The following is a 21,386-nucleotide window of genomic DNA, read 5'->3' as shown; positions in this document are numbered from 1 at the left end:
TTTTGAGAAAATGTTTAAGGCTGCTATTATTATTTAAAAAAATATCACAACTATACATCTAAAAGTGTGCATGAAATAGTACCTTAAAAACATACTTCTGCAAATTGCTGATTTTAGACAGTGTTAGCTGGTAGTGGCTTTGAGCTACCATAAGAAGGTGAGGGCTTTTCCTGGCTTGTAGAATCTGATACACATAGTTGTAAAATCTAGGGATATTTTGTTTTACTGTGCTTACTAGGTTATGTTACTGATAACAATATTTCTTTTCTTTTGGACTATGTTTGCACTTATTACATCTTTTTACAGGGAATAGAAGACCACAACCTTTTAGCAGGACATCTTGCCATGTTTACTAGTGATTTTAATCTGGCTCAAGATTTATATCTGGCGTCCTCCTGTCCTATCGCTGCACTTGAGGTATTAATTTAAGATGTGTAAATTTTTTTCTTCTGTTTTCATCTCTACCTTAATGTTGGAATATTTTATCTTTCGATTAATTCTGCCATTTTATGATTTTGTGCTTGTTGTGTGACCAACAGACATTCTTTTAGGATGAATGTCTCTCTCAAAATGTCTGAATCTTTCTGGAATATTAGCTCTGTATATGTATTTAGAATAATATAAAGTTCATATTAGAATGAAGAATTTGATACTTGCATCAGAAAAATGTTACTGTTTTTTGTTAATAGATGAGAAAAGACTTGCAACACTGGGACAGTGCGCTTCAGCTGGCTAAGCGTTTGGCCCCAGACCAAATCCATTTCATATCAAAGGAATATGCAATTCAGCTTGAATTCACGTAAGTTCTCCTGTAAAGTTGCAGTATAGGAATATTAAACCAATGCTCATGCTAACTAGAAGAACATAGAATTGAGATACTTCATCGGACTGCATTGCTGAGAGAGGATTCTTTGAGGTCTTGCAGCTATAGTATGAGGGAGAGTAGCTTTATAAGGAATACTTCATGGTAGAGACACATTTTAGCAAATAATAGTTACTTTTGATTAATTTCAGTATATCTGTGTTCTTTTCAACTGGTAGGTCCACTATATAATAATATAATCTACTAAATAAATACTTTGTTTTCCAAACACTTGCCTGCAACAGAAAAAGTTCACACCATTTAACACTTCTTAAATTGGACCAAAGCTTTGCCTTTTGCCTGTCTTTCCTTACATATCCAGTAGCCTTCAGTTTCTTACATATTTTAAGTAAAGGAGTGTCAAATTTCAAGGCTGCCAGTCCCTGAGAGAAGGTATTAACCGTTTGCTAAGTCTATTTTATAGCTAATTCTTCACAGATTAAATCTGGTCTGGTTAATGTCTAAACCAAGAGGAAAAACTCTTAATATTAGAGAACTCCTTTCCCCTGTCACTGAGAGAGGACACATTTGGTCATAGAAAGGAGGGAACAGAGGCAGTTGAAGCAATATGATAATCTGTAACTTGAGTTCTGAATGTACCTAGTGAAAAAAGAATTGCTTTTGTTTTTATGTTGCAAAATTCTGAATAATTTTAGAGGGCTAGTTTCATTTATCTTCCAGAAAAAAATATGTGGAAGTAGCGAAGAGGGGTGTGTTGTGCAGATAGATTATTTGCCTGTCTTTCAAGGGAGATTTATTGGTCTCAATAAAACGGAATTGAGAGATGGATTGCCTGTGCGTGGGAACTGCCATGACGTACTGTGTAACTGTCCATCTTTTGCATACTTCACATCCTTGTATGGAGTCATTATGTCTAAAGCAAGACAGATACATGCATAATCTGTGTGGTAGGAAGATAACCATCTCTTCCTATTAAAAATATTCTTTCATATAACTTCCAGTTTTCTTTTAGGGGTGATTATATTAATGCTCTGGCACATTATGAGAAGGGAATAACTGGAAACAATAAGGTAAATTCTTTTTAGTAATGATAGCGTTTGTACTATCATACTGCACATAAGTTGTCATGTTTCAGACTCACTTGAATTCAGATTTTTTTTTATTCAGCCCTAAATCTATATGACTACTGCTTTTGGGATAGTAGACTTTGCACTTCTCTTATTTTTAATATAGAGTGATGCTTTCTCTAGGTATAAAGAACTATTGCCGTTATACTAACATGGCATAACTAGACTTAGGTTTTTATCATTTGAGCATTTTCATAATAGATATGCAAATGTCAGAGAAAATATTGCTAGGATTTTCAGTGTTGTAACAAAAGTCCTAATTATTCCTTCTGTTCTCCTTTACTGAATTGTTCTCGATATAAAGACGGGCAAGGATTGTGTTAGAAAATAAACATAATATTCAGTAGATGCTCCCTTATTCTGGCATTATATCCCCTAATATTTGCAAAATGTCTATTATGAAGCAGCTGAAATGATAATAGGGGAAATAGCAGTATTTGCTGAATTCAAGCCATTTGGCTTTATGAAACATCAATGGCCTTACCACCTTTAAAACAAAAAATAAAGGAAATATCCTGCTTGTAGTTTCTCTTTTTCTCTACTGTTGGTTTTGGAGGAAAGGGGAGAGTTAGAACTGAGCTGTCTGCAAAACAGATTCTTCTCATGTATGCTTTGTCTGGATGGATCTTATAAGTAAAATGTAGAAATTAAAGACAAAGCTTAAGAAGAAGACTAGACTGAGTTATTCTAAATAAGTGACAGCTGCAGCTAGGCAAGAATTTTGAGACAAAAATTGATTTAACTAACTCCATCTAATGTTTTGTTAATTTATTTCAGTGGTTGGTTACTGTGGCTCTTGTGACCTGATATTTCTGATGTATATAGTTACTGCTTTTCATTTGAATGTCAGTACCAGGAACATGATGAAGCTTGCCTTGCTGGAGTGGCTCAGATGTCAATTCGAATGGGAGATATCCGTCGAGGGGTAAATCAGGCCATTAAACATCCCAGCAGGTTACTAAAAAGAGACTGTGGTGCTATTCTGGAGAGTATGAAGGTATTCAAAAGAGTTAATAAAGCTAAGGCTGAATATGTGAATTCATTAGTCTATTTATTTGCAATCTTAATTTAGAAATTATATTTTAATGCTTTCCAATATTGTAGCAATTTTCAGAAGCTGCTCAACTGTATGAAAAGGGACAATATTATGACAAGGCAGCATCAGTATACATCCGGTGTAAAAACTGGTAAGTACAGGTTTCAGGGAAGTGTTAACTTGTCAGAAGACTTGCTCTGGTACACTCTGGAAAGGAACGATTCTCTGACTAGCACAAATGTCTCATTAATCGTGTTTCATTGATTTTATTGTTCCCTCCCGCAAGCTTAAACAAGAACAGTGTTCTCTCGGAAGCTTGTGTTGCTTTAAATATAGTCTTACTGTAAATGGATAGTCTTCCTTTGTTTGTTTTTTTTGTGAGTGCACCTGCGCACTGAATTTAGTCATTTTATCCTGTACTTACTGTTTAGTTCATTAAATTTCTTCAGTTATAAAATACATAGCTGAGACTGAATATTCAGAAAGTTGGAAATGATTCAAAGTTGCTGTTTCAAGTGGAGTCTGTATCATGAGTAGTCAAAATCGCTAGCATTATGTTCAATACATTTTTAATTTTTTTTAAGTGCATTTTATTGTTGTCACGTTTCCAGTGGAAAAGTACAATTTACTGAGAGACTTAAGGGCTTAATTGTTGCCTAATTACATTTTATGGATTTACAATGTTTAGACCTGATTGAAGCAAAGATCAGAAAGACCCCTCCTTTCATATGAGTGCTCTAAAAATTAGGTTGGAATATTACGTTCATTTACTAAGAAAAAATTTATTCCATCATAGAAGTGAGGGGAAGATTTAGGTTGGATGTTAGGGGGAAGTTCTTTACTAGGAGAGTGGTTAGGCCCTGGAACAGGCTGCCCGGGGAGGTTGTGGATGCCCCGTCCTTGGAGGTGTTCAAGGCCAGGTTGGACGGGGCCCTGGGCAACCTGATCTAGTAAATGTGTATGTTTGGTGGCCCTGCCAGGCAGGGGGGTTGGAACTACATGATCCTTGAGGTCCCTTCCAACCCGGGTCATTCTATGATTCTATGATAAGTGTCAGTGGCATCAGAATGGACCAAGAGAACACTTGGTTAAGTAGGGTTCCTTTTATATAATGATAGCCTTGATTTGGAAAGTGGGAGGTACAAGCTTTGTTTACTCTAGCAGAAGGAGGTTCAGTTTGGGGAGTGCTCTCTTTTCTGCAGAGAGCCGAGATGTAAGGTCAGCCTCTCTTCAGTCTCTCATATCCTTTGTCTTGAAAGGCCCACTGATTAGTTTGCTGGCTTTTGTAGATTGTATCACTGTGGGCAAATCCTGAAACTAGATTTATGGAAGGCCTGACATAGTTGTGTTCCTCCACACTCTGCTGTTATGGATGGTGTCGCTTAGAGAATCTGGTTCTAATTGTCTAGAGTCCTCTGTACAACCAATGGCCTTAAGCACACAATCATGGGAGTAATCCCAACTGCGCCTGTACTGGTGGCCTTTTGTACTCTTCTGCACATTCTTTCAGGTTACAGTTTTAATACTGTGATTCTTCTGTAGATTAATTAGAGAATACTGGGGGTAAAAATCGCTGGTCTGTCACTTCTTATGCTCATACATCTCAAACTTTAGAAAGTCTTTAAGCCTGTATGTTCATGAAGTAGTCTATAATTTCCAGTTCTTACATCTATAAAGCGCAGCTTTTTGAAAATATTGAAGTACTTTCAAAATTTATACATTATGTTCAATCACTTATTTTTTAGCCTTCTTTCCAGTGTTGATATAAATATGCCTGTTTTACTGGACAAAATTTGAAACCAGATACATTTATTAAATAACTATTATCTTGTCTTTTCTAGGGCAAAGGTTGGTGAACTTCTTCCTCATGTTTCATCTCCAAAGATTCACCTACAATACGCAAAGGCCAAAGAAGCAGATGGCAGGTGCATTTGAATGCTTGTGTTTTTTTATAAAACATTTTTAAAAATAAAACATTAACAATATAATATATTAGTGTTGTTGTTATTATACATTACTCTCTTTGTAAAATAAACTAAACAACAAACTTTAAATTTTGCATAAATAGCCTTATAAAAATGGTTTCTGAAATATGTAAACTTAAGGTTTTGTGTAAAGATTTTTAAACATAATGTAAGGACCTTCCACTAGTATCAAAGATGTGTTTCTAATTGATTGTTTTCCTGTCTAAGCATGAATATATTTTTAACAAAAATCATGAAAGTTTTTAAAGTACTGCACCCAATGCAAATATTCCACTTAGCAGAGTATTGAAGTTCAGTTTGTTTCTAACCACTCCTTAGCTGTGATTTTTAAAGGTCATTCAAAGGGGGAATAATAATGAAAGAAAATTTTTCATTCTAGAACCAAATTACTGTTACATCTTAATGGCTGCACTTGCAAAATATTTAATAATGTGAAATTATTGGGTGAAATGAAAGCCCAAAATAGTAGTTTCTGATAGCCCTTACCTGTAAGTAAACGTGCTTCAGAATAATGATACTTTATAATATGAAACAGCACCAAAGCTAAATGTTTGCATTGATGAGACTAGAAAATATATATATGTGTCAATTGCATAGTGTAAGAAAGAGAAATTTGTTGATCTTGTTTACAGAGCAGAAAAGAAGTCTAATTTTTAAAATTGTACAACTAGTTATCATCTGTTTGGTTTTTATTGTTCTCTCATTCCCAAGTGATTTCATACGGAACTGATGAAACAGATAAAGTTTACTGATTGAACCGGTGAACTACTTTTAAGATATACCAAAAGGGATGCTGGCAGAGTAGGTCAAAAGTAGCATTGTGGTAGACGTTTTTCTGTTTTCTCTGCCTTTCATTGTCCCAAGAAAATTAAATAAGAGACAAAAACCACCATAATAAATGCAAAACAAGGTTATTATATGCAAACTGAAAGGAAGGTGTCACAGAGTAACCTCTCGGAAAGAAAATACTGTATGTTTCTTTCATACTATATTGTAAAGAGTTATTTAAAAGTTAGAAAAACTGATGTGAAACCATTATTTTGCAGGTACAAGGAAGCTGTGATAGCTTATGAACATGCAAGACAATGGGACAGTGTAATTCGACTATATTTGGATCACCTTAATAATCCTGAAAAGGCTGTTAATATTGTGAGAGAAATACAGTCTCTTGATGGAGCAAAGATGGTGGCCAGGTAAAAATCATATTATGCAGGTTAAAAAAAGGCCATACCTATTGAAAGTTGGTGAGGCTTGCTAACATATCAGACTCTGGTTATTGTTACTTGGCCAGTGACTATATATTTCAATTTATTTTTTGAGTTCTGTAGAATTTGGACAGCTAAGCAGGTACTGATTTTTTTTTTTAAACTTTCTGATTGAAATTAGATTAACATGAAGTAATAAGTTTAGACAATTACAGAAGTTGCCATGCTGTATTATTTATACTAACTTGATTTTAGTAACCCATTTAAAATTATCTAGATATAAAATAAATAAGAAATGTATCATATTTGTATGCCACTAAATATACTATATTCCTAGAACATTTGGTGTATTCATTATGCTTATTAGTACCAAAGTATTAATTTGTTCATTCTGATTAGATTCTTTCTGCAGCTTGGTGACTATGGTTCTGCCATCCAGTTCCTGGTCATGTCCAAGTGCAATAATGAAGCTTTCACATTAGCTCAACAGCACAACAAGATGGAGATTTATGCTGATATAATCAGTGAGTATTGCAGGTTAATAGTTTTCTTGCTGATTTGAAATCATAAGACAAGGGGTGTGAAGTTTTGTTTCCTGGCCTTTTCCATTTACCAGGCACCATGGACAGATTTGGCAATCTGTGCCTAAGTCAGGACTACAAGCTAGGTTTTGCCTTCAGCTTAGTTAGGTGTCTCCCTTGGTCGTCAAGTGTATGTTGTTTTCAAATCTCACCTGTGCTACAGCTTTTTCTGTTTATCCACAGAGATAAAGCATTTGTCTAGACTATTTTCTTGTGTCTGTTGAGGAGTCCCTTTGACCTTGATAGCTGTAGTACTGCTTTTCCAAACTGAGAATTTTACTGGTACAGTTCTTGATTTTTATCCCCTCTTTTCCTTTTGTCATGTGTATGTCTCTTATCTTTCCTCTTTTTCTCTTTAAGGCCCTTTGTGGCCTCTTCTTTTCTCAGGGAGAGACAAAAAAGAGACCTTACTGAGTTGCTGACTTGTACCTCTGGCCATCAAGTCAGTCAGCGGCCAGCTCATCAATTTGAAATAGATTTTTGTATTTTTCACCTGTGCCAAGCACCATTCTTTGTGGAAACAGTTCCACATACATACCTACCAAATAATCTCATATTTTCAATTAATCTCTTCCTTTAAAAAATGTATTCTTGTTATAAAAACTTGGCAACAGCTAGCTCGTTGATGTACTGTTGTACCTGCTTGTCAAGGTGGCCACTATTGTTCTACTGTACTTTGCTTTCTTCCTTCTCTCCTATCCGAAATAGATGTCTAAAATTGTAATATAAGTGGGTGGGAAAAGGGTTCAAAAATAAATTTGGAGTAATGCCTGTCTTTGTTTTAGATCTGTACAGTAAAATGGAGTCTTGGTTAGTAGACTAAGTATTCCCTGCTACCACATGGTTGCATTGGTCCTGATAGTCTTGGTTTGTGCAATACAGATATACTTGCGTATTCTTAAACTGTGAAAATAATTTAGGTGAAAATCTTGTAATCACTCGCATTGTTTCATTGTTGCCAAGACATAACAGAAAATTTCATTAGTAGGTCATGGGTATGTCATTTTATTATGTCTGTTAAAGAAACAGAAATCCCATTGTGGTGTAAAACCTATGGAAATATTATTTCACTGCATTATTGGCTCCTAATATCTGACATTTAGTCTGATTAAATAGGAGAAAATGTATAAGAAATAATTTGAGTCTAGCTGGCTTTGGTTTTCTTTGAATGTCAGTAGGAAAAAAAAAGGTAAAATAGGAATTTGTTCTTTCAGTAGGGCCTTTATCTTACTTCATGAGAATACTCTGCTATCATTGCTATCTATCTGTTGCAGGTTCTGAAAGTAGTACTAATGAAGATTATCAGAGCATCGCACTATATTTTGAAGGAGAAAAGAAACATTTTCAGGCGGGAAAATTTTTCTTGCTGTGTGGTCAATATGGACGGGTCAGTACTTGAAGGATAAAACAGTGATAGTTAAACATTAATAGAACTGTTGAAAATACAGTACTTCAAAATCAGGGAAGTTCATAGTAGACTTTAGCTGTCTGTCTTTAACTGTTTAAAAAGCTTAAAAAACCTAAGTAAACTGTATTTACAATTAACTACATTGTATTCTGTGAATTGTACACTGCCATGCACATAACTTTTTCATAGCAGTAGAGGCTCCAGGTGGATCAATTATATACTATTCTCAATGAATCTCTAAATGTCATGAACACAGAAGCAGAATTTATTTATATTTTATTAGCTTGACCAATTAAGGCTTGCTTGCTGACTAATTAATTAATTTAATACTGTAGCATGCCCTAACTTAAAGCTTTTTTTTAAAAAAAGGAAATATGGTAATTGAAGTAGTTCAATCGACACACTTCCTTTTGATCAGATACAAATCAGTGAACTGACACTTATTAACTATTTGACTTTTGCACACTGAACACATACCAAAAAATATTACTGATTTTTGCAAGCTGCAACCATTGTAGGTGACACCAAGCAACTGGGGAGTAAGGGGGGTCCAATGACACATTAATCATTAATTTCTTCTCACCATATTGCTGTGAACGTCTTTCATAGTTAGATGCAGGTATACACCAGAATTTGACAGACTCAACTCTTCTTTCTTGCAGGAGCATCTGTAAGAGCAGCTGCTACCTCTGTAGTGTATGTGGTTATCCTGATGGCTGTAAAATACAGTCAGGATAAGCATTCAGTGTGCCACTTGTCTGTCAAAATGCAGAGAGAGAGAACTTGATAAAAGTTAGGAAATATTAAGTTCATGTCTCTCAGTTTTAACTTTTCTTCTGTATCATTTTAGGCATTAAAGCACTTTATGAAAAGTCCAAGCACAGAAGATAACTTGGCTATAGACATAGCAATTGAAACAGTAAGCAACTTTGATAAAACAAAAAATTCTTAATCTTTTCAAGAAGTTCACCTTCAGTGTTGTGACCTTTTCCTAGTGTCAGTAAGCGTGTTTGGACAGATTACAAATAGAAGACTGTATCAGTAAAGGTGATACCTAAACATTAAAAAAGTAGAATAAGGTAATACTGACACCAGAGGGAAACATGTTTTCAGTCTTCAAAGGAGGGTTTATGATATCTTTCAGATTTTTATAGTTGTGTGTCAGTGACACCCAAGTATGGAATTTTCTTTTTTAGTATATCCATATACGATTTTTCAGTTTTGCTGATTTTTCCAGTCTGCACGCTATGGTTAGGTCAATATGCCTCCATTCTCACTCTCTGTCACAGAATTACAGAATGATTGAGTTTGGAAGGAACCTCTGAAGGTAATCTGATCCAACCCCCCGCTCAAGCTGGCTCACCAAAAGCATGTTCCCCAGAACGATGTCCAGACAGCTTTTGAATATCTCCGAGGATGGAGACTCCACAACCCCCCTTGGGCAACCTGTGCTCAGTCATCTTCAGAGTGAAAAAGTGTTTCCTTATGTTTAGGTGGAACCTCTTGTGTTCTCGTTTTTGTCTGTTGCCTCTTGTCCTATCACTGGACACCCCTGAAAAGAGCCTGGCTCCATCTTCTTTGCACCTTTCCTTCAGGTATTTGTACACATTGAGGAGACCCCCCTGAGTCTTCTCTAGGCTAAACAGTCCCAGCTCACTCAGAGACCTATTTAGCTATAATCCCCTGACATAACACATTAGAAAATAGATATGAACTACTGCACGTCAAAGCTGATGAACCAAGTAATCTTCTGGTTTGAGTACACAGAACTAAAAACAAAAAAACATGTTTTAAATCTATCTAGTTTCAGTGTTTTTATGGAAAGCCTCTGTATGAGTAGGTATTTTTCCTTTCTTTTTCATATTGTAATTTCTTCTGTCTGTCTGTAATAGGTGGGACGGGCAAAAGATGAAGCCTTAACAAATCAGCTGATAGACTATCTTATGGGAGAGTGTGATGGCATGCCCAAGGTATTGTACTTTTGTCACTGCTATTGTATCACATTGCTGTGCTGCAAGATCTTTTGAGCTTATTTTGTCCTAAAATTTTTGGTAGACACAGATTGTGTTTTAGCATGGTTTCATTAAGGAGCAAGAGTTATGTGATCATTCTGTGAGTCATTTCACCCAGAAACTTCAGTTTCAGAAAGATAGGAAAGGAAGTAACTATTTTAAATACAATTGTCTTTCTCCAAGCTTTATGAAAGCAGGTAGTTGGACAGAGGCGATTCAAATTAATGATCAGACTGAAGGAAAGAGACAAAACTTAGCTGTTTGTTCATGCCCATTAGCCAGCTGGCTGTTGCCTTTCCCAGATGGACAGTCAGAATGTGTGTGTCTCAAGACTTGCTACAGCACTCATCTCTTCTTGCAGTGTGGGGAGTTGGTCTAACTGTTGCAGTGGAAGAAAGTAAGGTAGTAAATAGAAGACGAAGGACAAAAACCCAAAGATCAGGCTACGTTAGTTCCTGTATTCACACATCAACTTAAGTCATAAAAAGTTGTGGACAGATTTTCAAAATCACCCAGCTCCTTGTTGATTTCTTAAGTGATTAATGATGTTATTCTCAAAAAGAGGTTAGCCCAAAACAACTCTGTTTTAAAATGTGAAATGAAGGGAAAAATTTGGCACTGTGATCACTTGAAAATGTAACTGCTTCATGTGGATGCCCCTGTGACAGTTAAGCCTTATTTAAAAAGAAATTATTTATTGATTTCTTATTATGTAGAAGTACTTAGTTTAAAGTTTATTCATTGAGTCAGTTTCATCTGCAGATACAGGCTGTAGTTCTGTAAACTAAACCACAGACTCTCTGTTCTGTGTTGGAGAATACAATTACATATTTAATTGATGATAGAAAATAAAAAAAAAGGGAAGCACATTTGAAGATTTTTTGTGACAGACCTTCCTAATGTGGAAGTTTTGATTAACAATAGTAGAATAAAACTGTGGATACTGATTTTCACATTGACACTCAGCATTGTCATAGAAAATCTTCTTTATATCCTTAGAACTTTACATATTTTTATTTTATACTATTTAGGAGGTGCTCTGTGTCTTTTAATGTCATGTGATCAATTAATAAAATTTTGAAAGGGCCATTGCTTCTGCTCCTTTGTTAAAAGCAAACCATTCACTGGGTGTAATAAAAGGCTTTTGGCAGACTATTTAATCTTTTTCTCTTTTGTGTATATGGATTTGGGAGTTGGAAGATACATGCTAGCAGATTTTTGTGTATTAGTTGCTAATGCCATACGTTTAGTAGTAAAGGAAGAGGATCATCACAGTCTAAGCTGAACATAGATGTGCACTGTATATGCAATACAAGAAGTAGATTTCTACCATATTCCATTTGTGTGATTTTTTTTTTTCCAGGGCAGATTAGAAACATGATGATGAGGTTAGACATCAGAACAGCAGCATTAGAGGTGACATTGTCATTAAGATGACAAACAGGTCTTTTGGAGAGTGACTGCTGATGGGCTATCTTGTTTCTCTGAGTTTGAGCTATTGAAAAACAGGCTTCACAGAGCATTTTTGGTTTTGATGTCCATAGAGCTTATGGTACATTCAGTCATATTTGGGCTTGAGTTCATGGAACTAAGTGGCTGAGCCACTTCAGGTTTTACTGCCTGTTACAGCAGAGCTTGAATGTGACCTAAGTGGTCCTGCATCCATGTTTTTCTACTGTGAAAGCCGGACCTCAGGTGTGGACATTGCAGTCTACAATTAATTCCTTAGTCAATGAATTTAAGGTCTCATACAAACTCATAGTAAATACAGTCAGGTGCAAAATGATATGTATGGAAGAATAAGTTCTGTCTTACTGAGGGGAGTAAAATTTGGTAACGATGGAGATGACATGGCCTTGATGCAGTAAGTTTATTTCACCCCAAATATTGCAGCTATAGTTTATAATTCTGTTGTGAGATTAGAAATTCTTGCTCTTTCCTCTCTGTATGGTATCTAGAGGTTAGGAGTTTGATATTTTTTCTTTTTAGAGACACTGAACAGTTGATGGCCAAACCAACCTTGCTTTTATAAAATTAAAAGAAGAAACCCACCTCTATCTCTTTATTATTTGTTATTTACCTGTAATTTGAAATGTGGCCATTAATCAACAAAATTCAACTGGGAGACTAGAAGAGAATGAAGCTTTTGAAGGCATTAGATGAAAAATTTGTGCAGCGTCAGTGTAAGCAAAAGTAATTTGATATTTATGATGAAACTTGGATGGAAAGACACTCCAGCATCCGGTCTCTTTTTTCTAAGAGCAGCTGCTTCGCCATCTGGTTGAAAGAACTGCATAGAAGTGGATAAAGGGAAATGAGCTACAGCATGGTCTCCATAGTGAAGAAGTTCTAAAGATTTTAGAAAACACTTAGGAATTTTGTGAATGCTGTAATTGCCATATTTAACATTGTTTTGAACTTCAATTTAGAGCTTTCTTTTCCTTGTTTAAAAGTTCTCTCTTGTTCTTCTGAATGCTTTAATCCAATCTGCTGTAGTCTCTCTCAGTGAGTAACAAAATTTTACTTTATCAAATCATACATATTTGTTTTAAAAATCTACTTAACAAATAATTCATCTTTATCCTTATTTTGCTATGGAGACAGTGTTTTTGAAATTATCAAGCAAACGGGGTTGTTTTTAGAGAATAGCAGCTTTTACATGGTGATATTTTTGTAAAGCTGAAAGTAAGAGTGAACTTAAAGTAGCCATGCAGCAGAAACTTGCTAATCCTTTCATCATTGATCTCCAAACCAGATCATCACTCACAGCAGCCTGATTGCTTTAAATCTTTCGCAGACAACAATTATATGGGATTTTAATGAAGTACCATATTATCAAAATTATTATGCTTACCAAGATTTTGCTACACTATTATCTGATTAATTATAAGCTATTTCTTAACTGTGTTATCATGTCAGCTATTGTATTTGTTAACTTTAGCATGTAAAGTTTCTTAATTTGTCATGTGTGTTCTTTTGTATTTTTTCAAAGAGCGTTAACTGACAAGGTTCTGCTGTTTTCTGTGCATATTTTCTAAGTACATTTGTTTTAAAAAGCAAAGCTAAATTAAAATCATGGCTACCTAATATTAAGATCAATTAGACAGCAGTAATAATTTTTTCCAAAGACCTTAGGAAATGTGTTGTTAGTTGAAAATACCTTCCTGCATGTTTTACTTTTAAAATTACTAACTTTAAAGGTAAGAATATAAAAGTAAAACATGAGACTAATTTTTCTTAAGTGCATTCTGCTTTTATGTTTTTTCTACATATGTCTGTCATGTAAGTAATTTAAAAATATTATTTAAGTAAAATATAATTAGGGACATGGCAGACACCATGTAAGACCAATGGTCCGTTCTGGGACAGGATCCTTCTCCTGCTGGGGCAGAAGAAAGGGGAGAAGTAGCCTGGATGGGGAAGTGCAGCCTTCTGCTATCATCAATGGAATGGCCATCTGTGGTCATTAGGAGGTGTCAGAAGTTGGGAAGAGTGACATTGTAACTTACCATTCATAATAATTTTTGTTTTACCTCACTCGGGGAATAGCAGTTTTCCTTTTCTAAGGCAGTTTACAGTGGATAAATAATATCCACTAATATAAGTAGTTGGGGTTACTTTATTATCCAGATAACTATTTCATTATTGTTAAATTATAGTTCTTATGATGTTTGACCTTTTCATCAAGTGTTACCTAAAATTCTGCTCCATCATTAGTTTAAAAGTCATTACTTTTGGTCACTTAATGTTTTTCCTTTTATTGAAAGTTAAAAAGATGAGTTTGACTTGCCTTTTTTATTTCTGTATGGCAGTCTTCTTCTCTTTCTTTTATTTCTGTGATTTTTTTCATCTTTTTTTTTTTCCTGCCTCTCAACTAGAGAGTTAATCTTTGCAGTCATCTTCTTTATAAGGAAATGTCCTTATATCTTTCATATTGCTGTTGCTTTGAATTTCTCTTTTCTTACTATGTATTTAAGACTTAACATAGAAAACCCATACAGTATTCCAGAGAACAGCACAACATCGATTAATACAATTCTTTTTAAAGACATTTTTGTACTACTTTAACATTGAGTACACACTGTAAGTGTTTGCTTTTACAACTAATATTGCAGAATGAGCTTGTTTGGTTTTTTTGCTAAGCTGTCTATAAAGCTACCAGTGTCTTTTTTTTTTTTCTTATATGTATATTTAAGTTGTAACCATACCATTATACACAATATTTCAGCTTAATTTAATCTTTATTTACTATCTAAAAGATTATTATGTACAGACAACTTTATATTGATCCCATTTTAGAAATCACTGCTAAAGAGATAAAATAGTGGCACTAGCCCAGGATTTTTTTTTTTTCACTTAATAGTTCCTTTTCATCATAAGGAAGGTCATTTTATTTTCTCAAAACCCTTATGAAAGACCAGTTCTCTTTTCTCTTGTTGATTTCTTTTTTTTTTTTTTAATAATCTCCTAGAAATTTGAGTACACTTTACAAAAATTGAGCCCATCTTTGTTTTCTTCAATACTGCCATCTTGGTTTTTAAAAAGTTCTGTTTTTAAATTATTTCACTAATTTTCCTACTGTTGAATTGCCAGTTCCTGGGTGAACCCTTTGCTACGTTTGCCATTCTTGAATCATGTAATATATCAAAAGTACATAGTATAGCAGATCATAAATTCTGTGCATTTTGTTAGCTAATTGTCCCCTTAATTTTCAATTTTTTATCTGTCTTGGATGTCTACCATCTGGTCCCAGAACAATACACTCTTTAATGGCCAGATTTTATCATCTTTATTCACACTAAGCAATGTTTGCATCTAGATCTGTAACACAAAGGTTTCTAGCAATAATTCGATTTCTAAAAGGAGTCTTTCGGTTCTTTTCTGACACCATAAATGCCTATACGTCTGAAGTTATTGGGTTTCCACCTGTACAACTCTCTAGGTGCAGCTTTCTGCCGCCACAGCGAAGTCAGGGTCCCTGACATGGGTGTTTATCTGACCATCCTAATGGCCAAGACTTGCAGGGGAGTGTAGCATAGCTAAAGCATGTTGATACAAAGAGCTCTTCATGAAACAAGCCGGCTTGTCCGCTTTCTTTGAAGAATGTGGTGGTGGGATGGGCAAGTAGAGAAACGGAATACGGTGGCAGGCATTCACTTAGTAGTAATTGCTTTTGTATGATTTCATTAAGGATGCCAAGTACCTATTCCGCTTATACATGGCACTAAAGCAATACAGAGAAGCTGCCAGAACTGCCGTAATAATTGCCAGGGAGGAACAGCGTTCAGGTAAGTCTGTTATCTCTGATATGACAGCACCTCTGGCACTACATCCTTGCAGTACTTAGGGCACCATTATTTATATAGGATTATACTTGGAAAAGACATGTATCCGTGCTTTTAATTATATTCAGATTTAATTTTGATTTGAAGTAGCCTTTGTGAAAAGGTTAGGATTCATACCTGTATACTAAATACTGGAAAAAAGAAAATTGTGGAAAGTATCTGCATTCCTTATTACATTCAAGTAAACATAGTGATTAAGAGTGCCTGCAACTTTACTTTTCTGTGTATCATATCTCAGAATTGTGGTTTCTACATGTGGTTTCTGACTTGGGTACTGATCATTTAGTCTTTGCACATGATTTTTTTCAGTGGGAGATGTGCACGGAAGATTATTTCTGTTGAAGGATCAGACACCTATTTCCTTAAGCCATGTTTTCCCCTGTAATAGGTAGCTGAAATTAGAAATAGAAAAAAAGTAATAAGAAGAGACAGGGCTAGAAGAAAAGTAGCTATTGCCTCCATTATTCGCATTCCTCTGTAGCTATGGCAACAGCCCCACTGTAACGCTGCTTGCTTTTCATTGCAAGTAAGTTAATAAAAATATCTGTAAGGGAAAAATACCAGCCTCAGGAATAGCCCAGGCAAATTAACATTTATGGGCTGTTCCTCAGCACTGGGCTAAAGAGTGGAAAATCTCTTAAACCCTTGGCAAGCATGATCTCACAATTCATCATAGCAGTGAATGATGATGCAGTTGTGCTAATTATGTAAGCAGGAAATGTAAAGGCTCACAGGTTTAAATATTTACTAGCTGCTCTGAATCTGAAAACTTGTATCTAAAATGCAATGTTCCATACTGTATTTCATATTCCCTAATAGTATAGATGTGTTCTTCAACAGTGTAATAATAAGCACAATATTGTTCTCATTAAAAATCACAAATCTTGCAGTAACTGTTTCCTCCTCAGAGGCACAGTTTTAGATTGTCCCCCTCTCCCTTCAGGAGATTTCAGTGAGTTTGCTTCTGAAGTTTACACCAATATAGTTTTTTCTTTCCTTAAAAATACATATAAAAAAACAGTAAGTCATACTGTTTGGTATTTTCCTTTAGGTATGCCATTTTATGTTCAATTTTCCTTTAAGCTGTTCTTATGCAATCACATGATTTTAAGGCTGATCATCTTTTACTGAGAGTCAGTAACACAGGATGAAAAATTTATGTTATTTTCCAGCAACTAATTCTGGAGTGATATTTAGCTGCCTCACACAAATTCCACAGGTTGATTCAATTGTAGGGTATAACAACACATAATAGATTGCTCTATAGTGTAAAAAATGTTTGCTGATAGAGAAATATAGAGAGGGGGGGGGAAATTTTGCTGAAATAACTGAATCTGAAATTTCCTTTAAATGCCTCCAACTGCAAAGAGTATGACTTCCTTATACTCTAATAATGCAAAAAAAAACCAAATAAACAACCCAAAACAGAACAAGAACAAACAGCTAGCTAAGAGCAGACTAACAATACTAAATACTGGTTGTTTTCAGCTACATTGATAATTTAATGACATCCTCTGGTTTGTGGTCAGTTAATAGTAACCTTGAAGCAGTATTAATCTAGGGAATTAACATTTAAATTTTAATTATCTCTCTGACAGGTTTTGGGTTTGTTTGGTTGCAGAGGCAAGGAGTTGCCAAAGCAAATGATAAAGTAAAAGTGGGTTAAATTAACACTTAACAACTTTTTAATATCTGACAGTGAAGAACAAAAAGAAGTATCTCTAAATGCTCTAAAAATACCTTTTCTCCTCTTTATTGTGGAAGCAATGTATTGGATACAGCATCTTCCATTTTTAAAGTTTCATTATATGAAATTGTCATCTGCATATGTATTTTGCTACTGTTTAGATGGCTTCTCCAAGAGTGATTCTTTTTTGCTTAACTCCCTGGGTGATATTATCTAGGATGCTGTGACAGGCAACTGCTTGTGACTTTCTAAAGAAATTCTCATGCAAAGGTTTTGCTCTAAGAATCAACATAATTTCCTGTTCAGCTTCCATATATGTCATTACTAAAGAAATTGTTATGAAAAATTAAATTTACTGTTCATTGTTGTTTGTTTTTAAGGAAACTACCGAAGTGCACATGATGTTCTTTTCAGTATGTATTCAGAGTTAAAGACTCAGAAGATTAAAATTCCTTCTGAGATGTCTACAAACCTTATGATTCTACACAGCTATATTTTAGTGAAGGTAAAGAATTGAGAAACTGAATTTATGTGTAAGTTGCAGAGTCTCTCATTTATTGAATAATATATATGGATGCTCTGTATGCATAAATTATGTTATTACATACATTGTATCACAGAATCAAAGTGCATGCTAACAGCAACCTCCAGGAAGACAATCCATGGTTGTTTCTGTCTCTCTGATTAGCATATTCTTTTTTAAATGCTGAATAATAAGAAAACTACATATGGCTTCCTGTATTTCTTTTGCATTCATACTTAGAAATGTTATGCTACTACTACAAGTATTTGTTGTTGTTATTATTTATTATTATTATTTTTATCCATAAGCAGATCACTGCTTTCCTGTAAATGAGGTTAAGCAGCGGGGACTCAAATAATTTCTAGTAGTTAACCCATGGCCCATCAGGATATCTGTTCAGACTGTGGCCAGCTTCTGGCCTCCCTTTCTGTGAGCAGCAAGGCAAGAGCAGGCAAATAGTGGGCCAGAAGGACTGTTCTGGGAAAGAGCCACTATGAAGTCTCTGGTCCTTTCTCTAGTGCATGATACACCACTACTCAGTTTGGTGAAAGAGCTGTGGGTGTGCAGCCCCCAGAAGGATGAATGCCAAGAGCAGGCTGCAGGAATTACTCTCTGAAAGCTGCAGTTAATTCAGTGTTTCTTGTATTCCAGACTCACGTGAAGCGTGGTGACCACATGAAGGGAGCACGCATGCTTATACGTGTGGCCAACAACATCAGCAAGTTCCCATCACGTAAGTGCTGACAGCATAGAAGAGCATGCTGTGCTCTGCAGGACAATTCATTAATCATTGCCTTAGAAGGTACATTCTCCTGTGACCCTGTAGGGCACACGACAAAGTGTAAATGCACAGTGTGCTCTGCCATCCTCCACAGGATAGCTCTTTGATATACGGCCTCCAGGATGGGTTCTTCCCCAGCAGTTTAATCTGCCCTCAACCACCAAAACTGCGGTACTGAGCTGCCTGAACCACACACGAAGTCTCAGGATCATATGTAATGAACCGATTGGTTCTGTGACTTTATCACAAAATCTCAATCTTCTTTTAAAAATACTCTTTTGGGTACATGGAAAAATGTACTTTAAACAGTGCAGGCCAGATTTGGGAGAAATTGTTACAATCGAAACATTCCTTCTGCCCTGCTGAGCTTCAGAAATGTAAGGCAATGAGAGGTAAAACCATGATTTTCTTGTATGTGGTTACAGGAATTGCACAAATTGTGGGACTGCATACCATGAGGAAGAAGGAAACTACTGTCATTTTTTCATTAGTGTCTAAGGCTTTCAACATTAATATTGGTAAATAAATATTTGACATCATTGTTTCCTTCTATTACAGACATTGTGCCAATTTTGACTTCAACTGTAATTGAGTGTCATAGAGCAGGATTGAAGAACTCAGCTTTCAGTTTTGCTGCTATGTTGATGAGACCTGAGTATCGTAATCAAATAGATCTTAGATACAAAAAGAAAATTGAAGCAATGGTCAGGTGAGCAGTGTTAATCTGTATTTTCAAATATACACAATATCAAGGCTTTATTTGTGACATTTTTGCTCATAAAGCCTACAGGCTTTGTCCTGTTTTCATGTTAATTCACTGTCTCAAATTTGGAAGGCTAAGGACTGTTTTCCTCCTTCTCTGAAAATTAAGGGCTCTTCTGTTCCCTTGGATGTGATAAATCTTACATGCAACATGCATGTAAAATGCTTCCTAACCGGCAGTAACAGTTTCCATCTTGTTCATACAGACATATGTGCAGCCATACGGCTTTAGTTGTTCTCTATTTAGGAATGTACATGTAAACTGTTAGCTGCTACAGCATCAGCACTATGCTCATCCGTGATTTAGACTACTGACTAAATGGCTAAGATAAAAAAGAATGGAAGAGCAAATAAAATAGAAGGATTACTGACATTTTCTTCTTTATCTGGAGTTCTGTTTTGACAGATCCTAGCCAGTTTTTTATGCCAAAGGAAGGGCAAGAATATGTAATGTTTTTCTTATTTATTCTACTAGCCCCTAACCATTTTGAGACTCAGGGAATTGCTGAGCCCATATGGGTGTTTTAGGTATTTATTAAGTCTCTAAGCTCTCCAGGAGCTTACCCAGTTTCTTTGCTTGAAGCCATGTAAGTTTTAAGAAACAGGTGAATCCTATGACAAGAAGTTCCTTCGCTCAATTACCCATTGTGTCCAGAATGGTCCCTAGCTAGTTTAACGTGATGCCTTGTACCTTTCCTTTAGGGAGAGATCTAGCCTTTCCTGTGTCACTTATGATTTTATAGAGTTCCATTGTTCTTCATTTCCTCTCTATTAGTCACATGTTTTCATGACCTGAAGACTCTCTGCTTACATAGCTATTATTTTATGGATACTGATCCTTATGGCCTTTCTCTGAAACTCTTTTACAACCTTTTTGGAGGAGGTAGGGCCAAAACTACCCACTATTTAAGATGTGGACAGCCCATGGATTTATGTAGTAGCAGAATGAGTATCTGTTCCACCCTACTTGATTAGCTTTGACTTTTTAAAGTAACTTGATGTTTTCATAGCATATATTATAATTGCAAGATCTTACTCCTAAACACCACCAGTTCACAGTCCATCATCTTATATGTAGAAACTTTTTCCAATAGGCCTTGCTTTGGCTTCCCCCCTACTCTTGTATTTGCTTATCACTTGGTCTCAAAGTTCTTCTGGAATTCTTTGAAGCTGGCTCTGGCCCCTGTCAGTCTGAATATTATGTACGAGCTGTGGCATTCCATTATTTTCACTTACATTTCATGAGCATGCAGAACAGCAGCAGGTTACCACAGATGTGTATAGTGAGAACTGTTTATCCTGTTCTGTTTAGTATCCTTTAACCGTTTTTTTTAAATTCATGTGAAGTTCTTCCCTATTGCCTGCTTGTTAATATTTCTAGAACATTCCAGTAAGCTTCTAAATTATGACATCAGTGTTAAAAGCCATGTTGACTCTTTCTTAATCTGTGTTTATCCATACCTCAGATTTCTTAAGTGGAGACAAAGGAGCAGGCCATTGCGAGGAAAACATACCTGCCCAGCTAATAAAATGAGAAACTAGCCTTTCTACAAAGATTCAAAATAAGGAAGGAAGCCATCTAATTGTCTCCAAGGTTACTGGGCTAACCATTAGAAAGGATGTATCCCCTTCATTAGAAAATATGCTAAAAGTGACTCTAAGCTCTTCTTCTAGAAATGTTCCGTAGAAGATTAAATGTTAAGGTCACATACGAAATCTGAAAAAAAGGTGCTGTGATGTCTAGGTCAGAACCATCATTGTGACAGACAGTTGGATGTAAACGAGCCTGTGAAAGGCCAAGTTACAATCTACCAGGATGCCAGCTTTATTTCTTGTTACTTAATTCTTTGTGATCACTCCTGCCACAGAACAATACTGAAATAGAGAAACCATAGCTTTATATTCTGTACATTAGACTGTGAGTTTTGAAAGCTTTCAAAGTATTTTGATTGTTATAGCTTTAAAAAGGTTGTATTGTTTCGAGGTAGATGAAAAATTACTTATTTCTGAGTTTACATAATTGTGATGAACTGTGGGTGATAAAAGGAATTATTGGGTAGAATATAAAATAGCAACTGGAAGGTATGCAAATAACTCAAAAGGAGAAACGC

At 35.5% G+C, this 21,386-nt stretch overlaps 1 protein-coding gene across 1 annotated transcript in view; it reads left to right on the top strand.

The window, feature by feature from the left end:
* WDR19 (WD repeat domain 19) overlaps positions 1-21,386 on the top strand; it is a 42,644-nt gene that overhangs the window by 18,322 nt on the left and 2,936 nt on the right. Inside the window, exons 18-32 of the mRNA XM_010080576.1 lie at positions 307-417; positions 690-799; positions 1,836-1,893; positions 2,807-2,947; positions 3,055-3,137; positions 4,828-4,911; positions 6,018-6,164; positions 6,576-6,700; positions 8,032-8,144; positions 9,016-9,084; positions 10,058-10,135; positions 15,369-15,465; positions 17,590-17,714; positions 18,384-18,465; positions 19,072-19,222. Of these exons, the coding sequence (XP_010078878.1) occupies positions 307-417; positions 690-799; positions 1,836-1,893; positions 2,807-2,947; positions 3,055-3,137; positions 4,828-4,911; positions 6,018-6,164; positions 6,576-6,700; positions 8,032-8,144; positions 9,016-9,084; positions 10,058-10,135; positions 15,369-15,465; positions 17,590-17,714; positions 18,384-18,465; positions 19,072-19,222 (1,574 nt within the window). The remainder of the gene's footprint in view (positions 1-306; positions 418-689; positions 800-1,835; positions 1,894-2,806; positions 2,948-3,054; positions 3,138-4,827; positions 4,912-6,017; positions 6,165-6,575; positions 6,701-8,031; positions 8,145-9,015; positions 9,085-10,057; positions 10,136-15,368; positions 15,466-17,589; positions 17,715-18,383; positions 18,466-19,071; positions 19,223-21,386) is intronic.

This window comes from Pterocles gutturalis, unplaced genomic scaffold, assembly GCF_000699245.1.
Source record: "Pterocles gutturalis isolate BGI_N339 unplaced genomic scaffold, ASM69924v1 scaffold23694, whole genome shotgun sequence".
Lineage (NCBI taxonomy): Eukaryota > Metazoa > Chordata > Aves > Pterocliformes > Pteroclidae > Pterocles > Pterocles gutturalis.
Note: the sequence above shows the minus strand (reverse complement) of the source record. Positions and strands in the feature narration are given on the sequence as shown.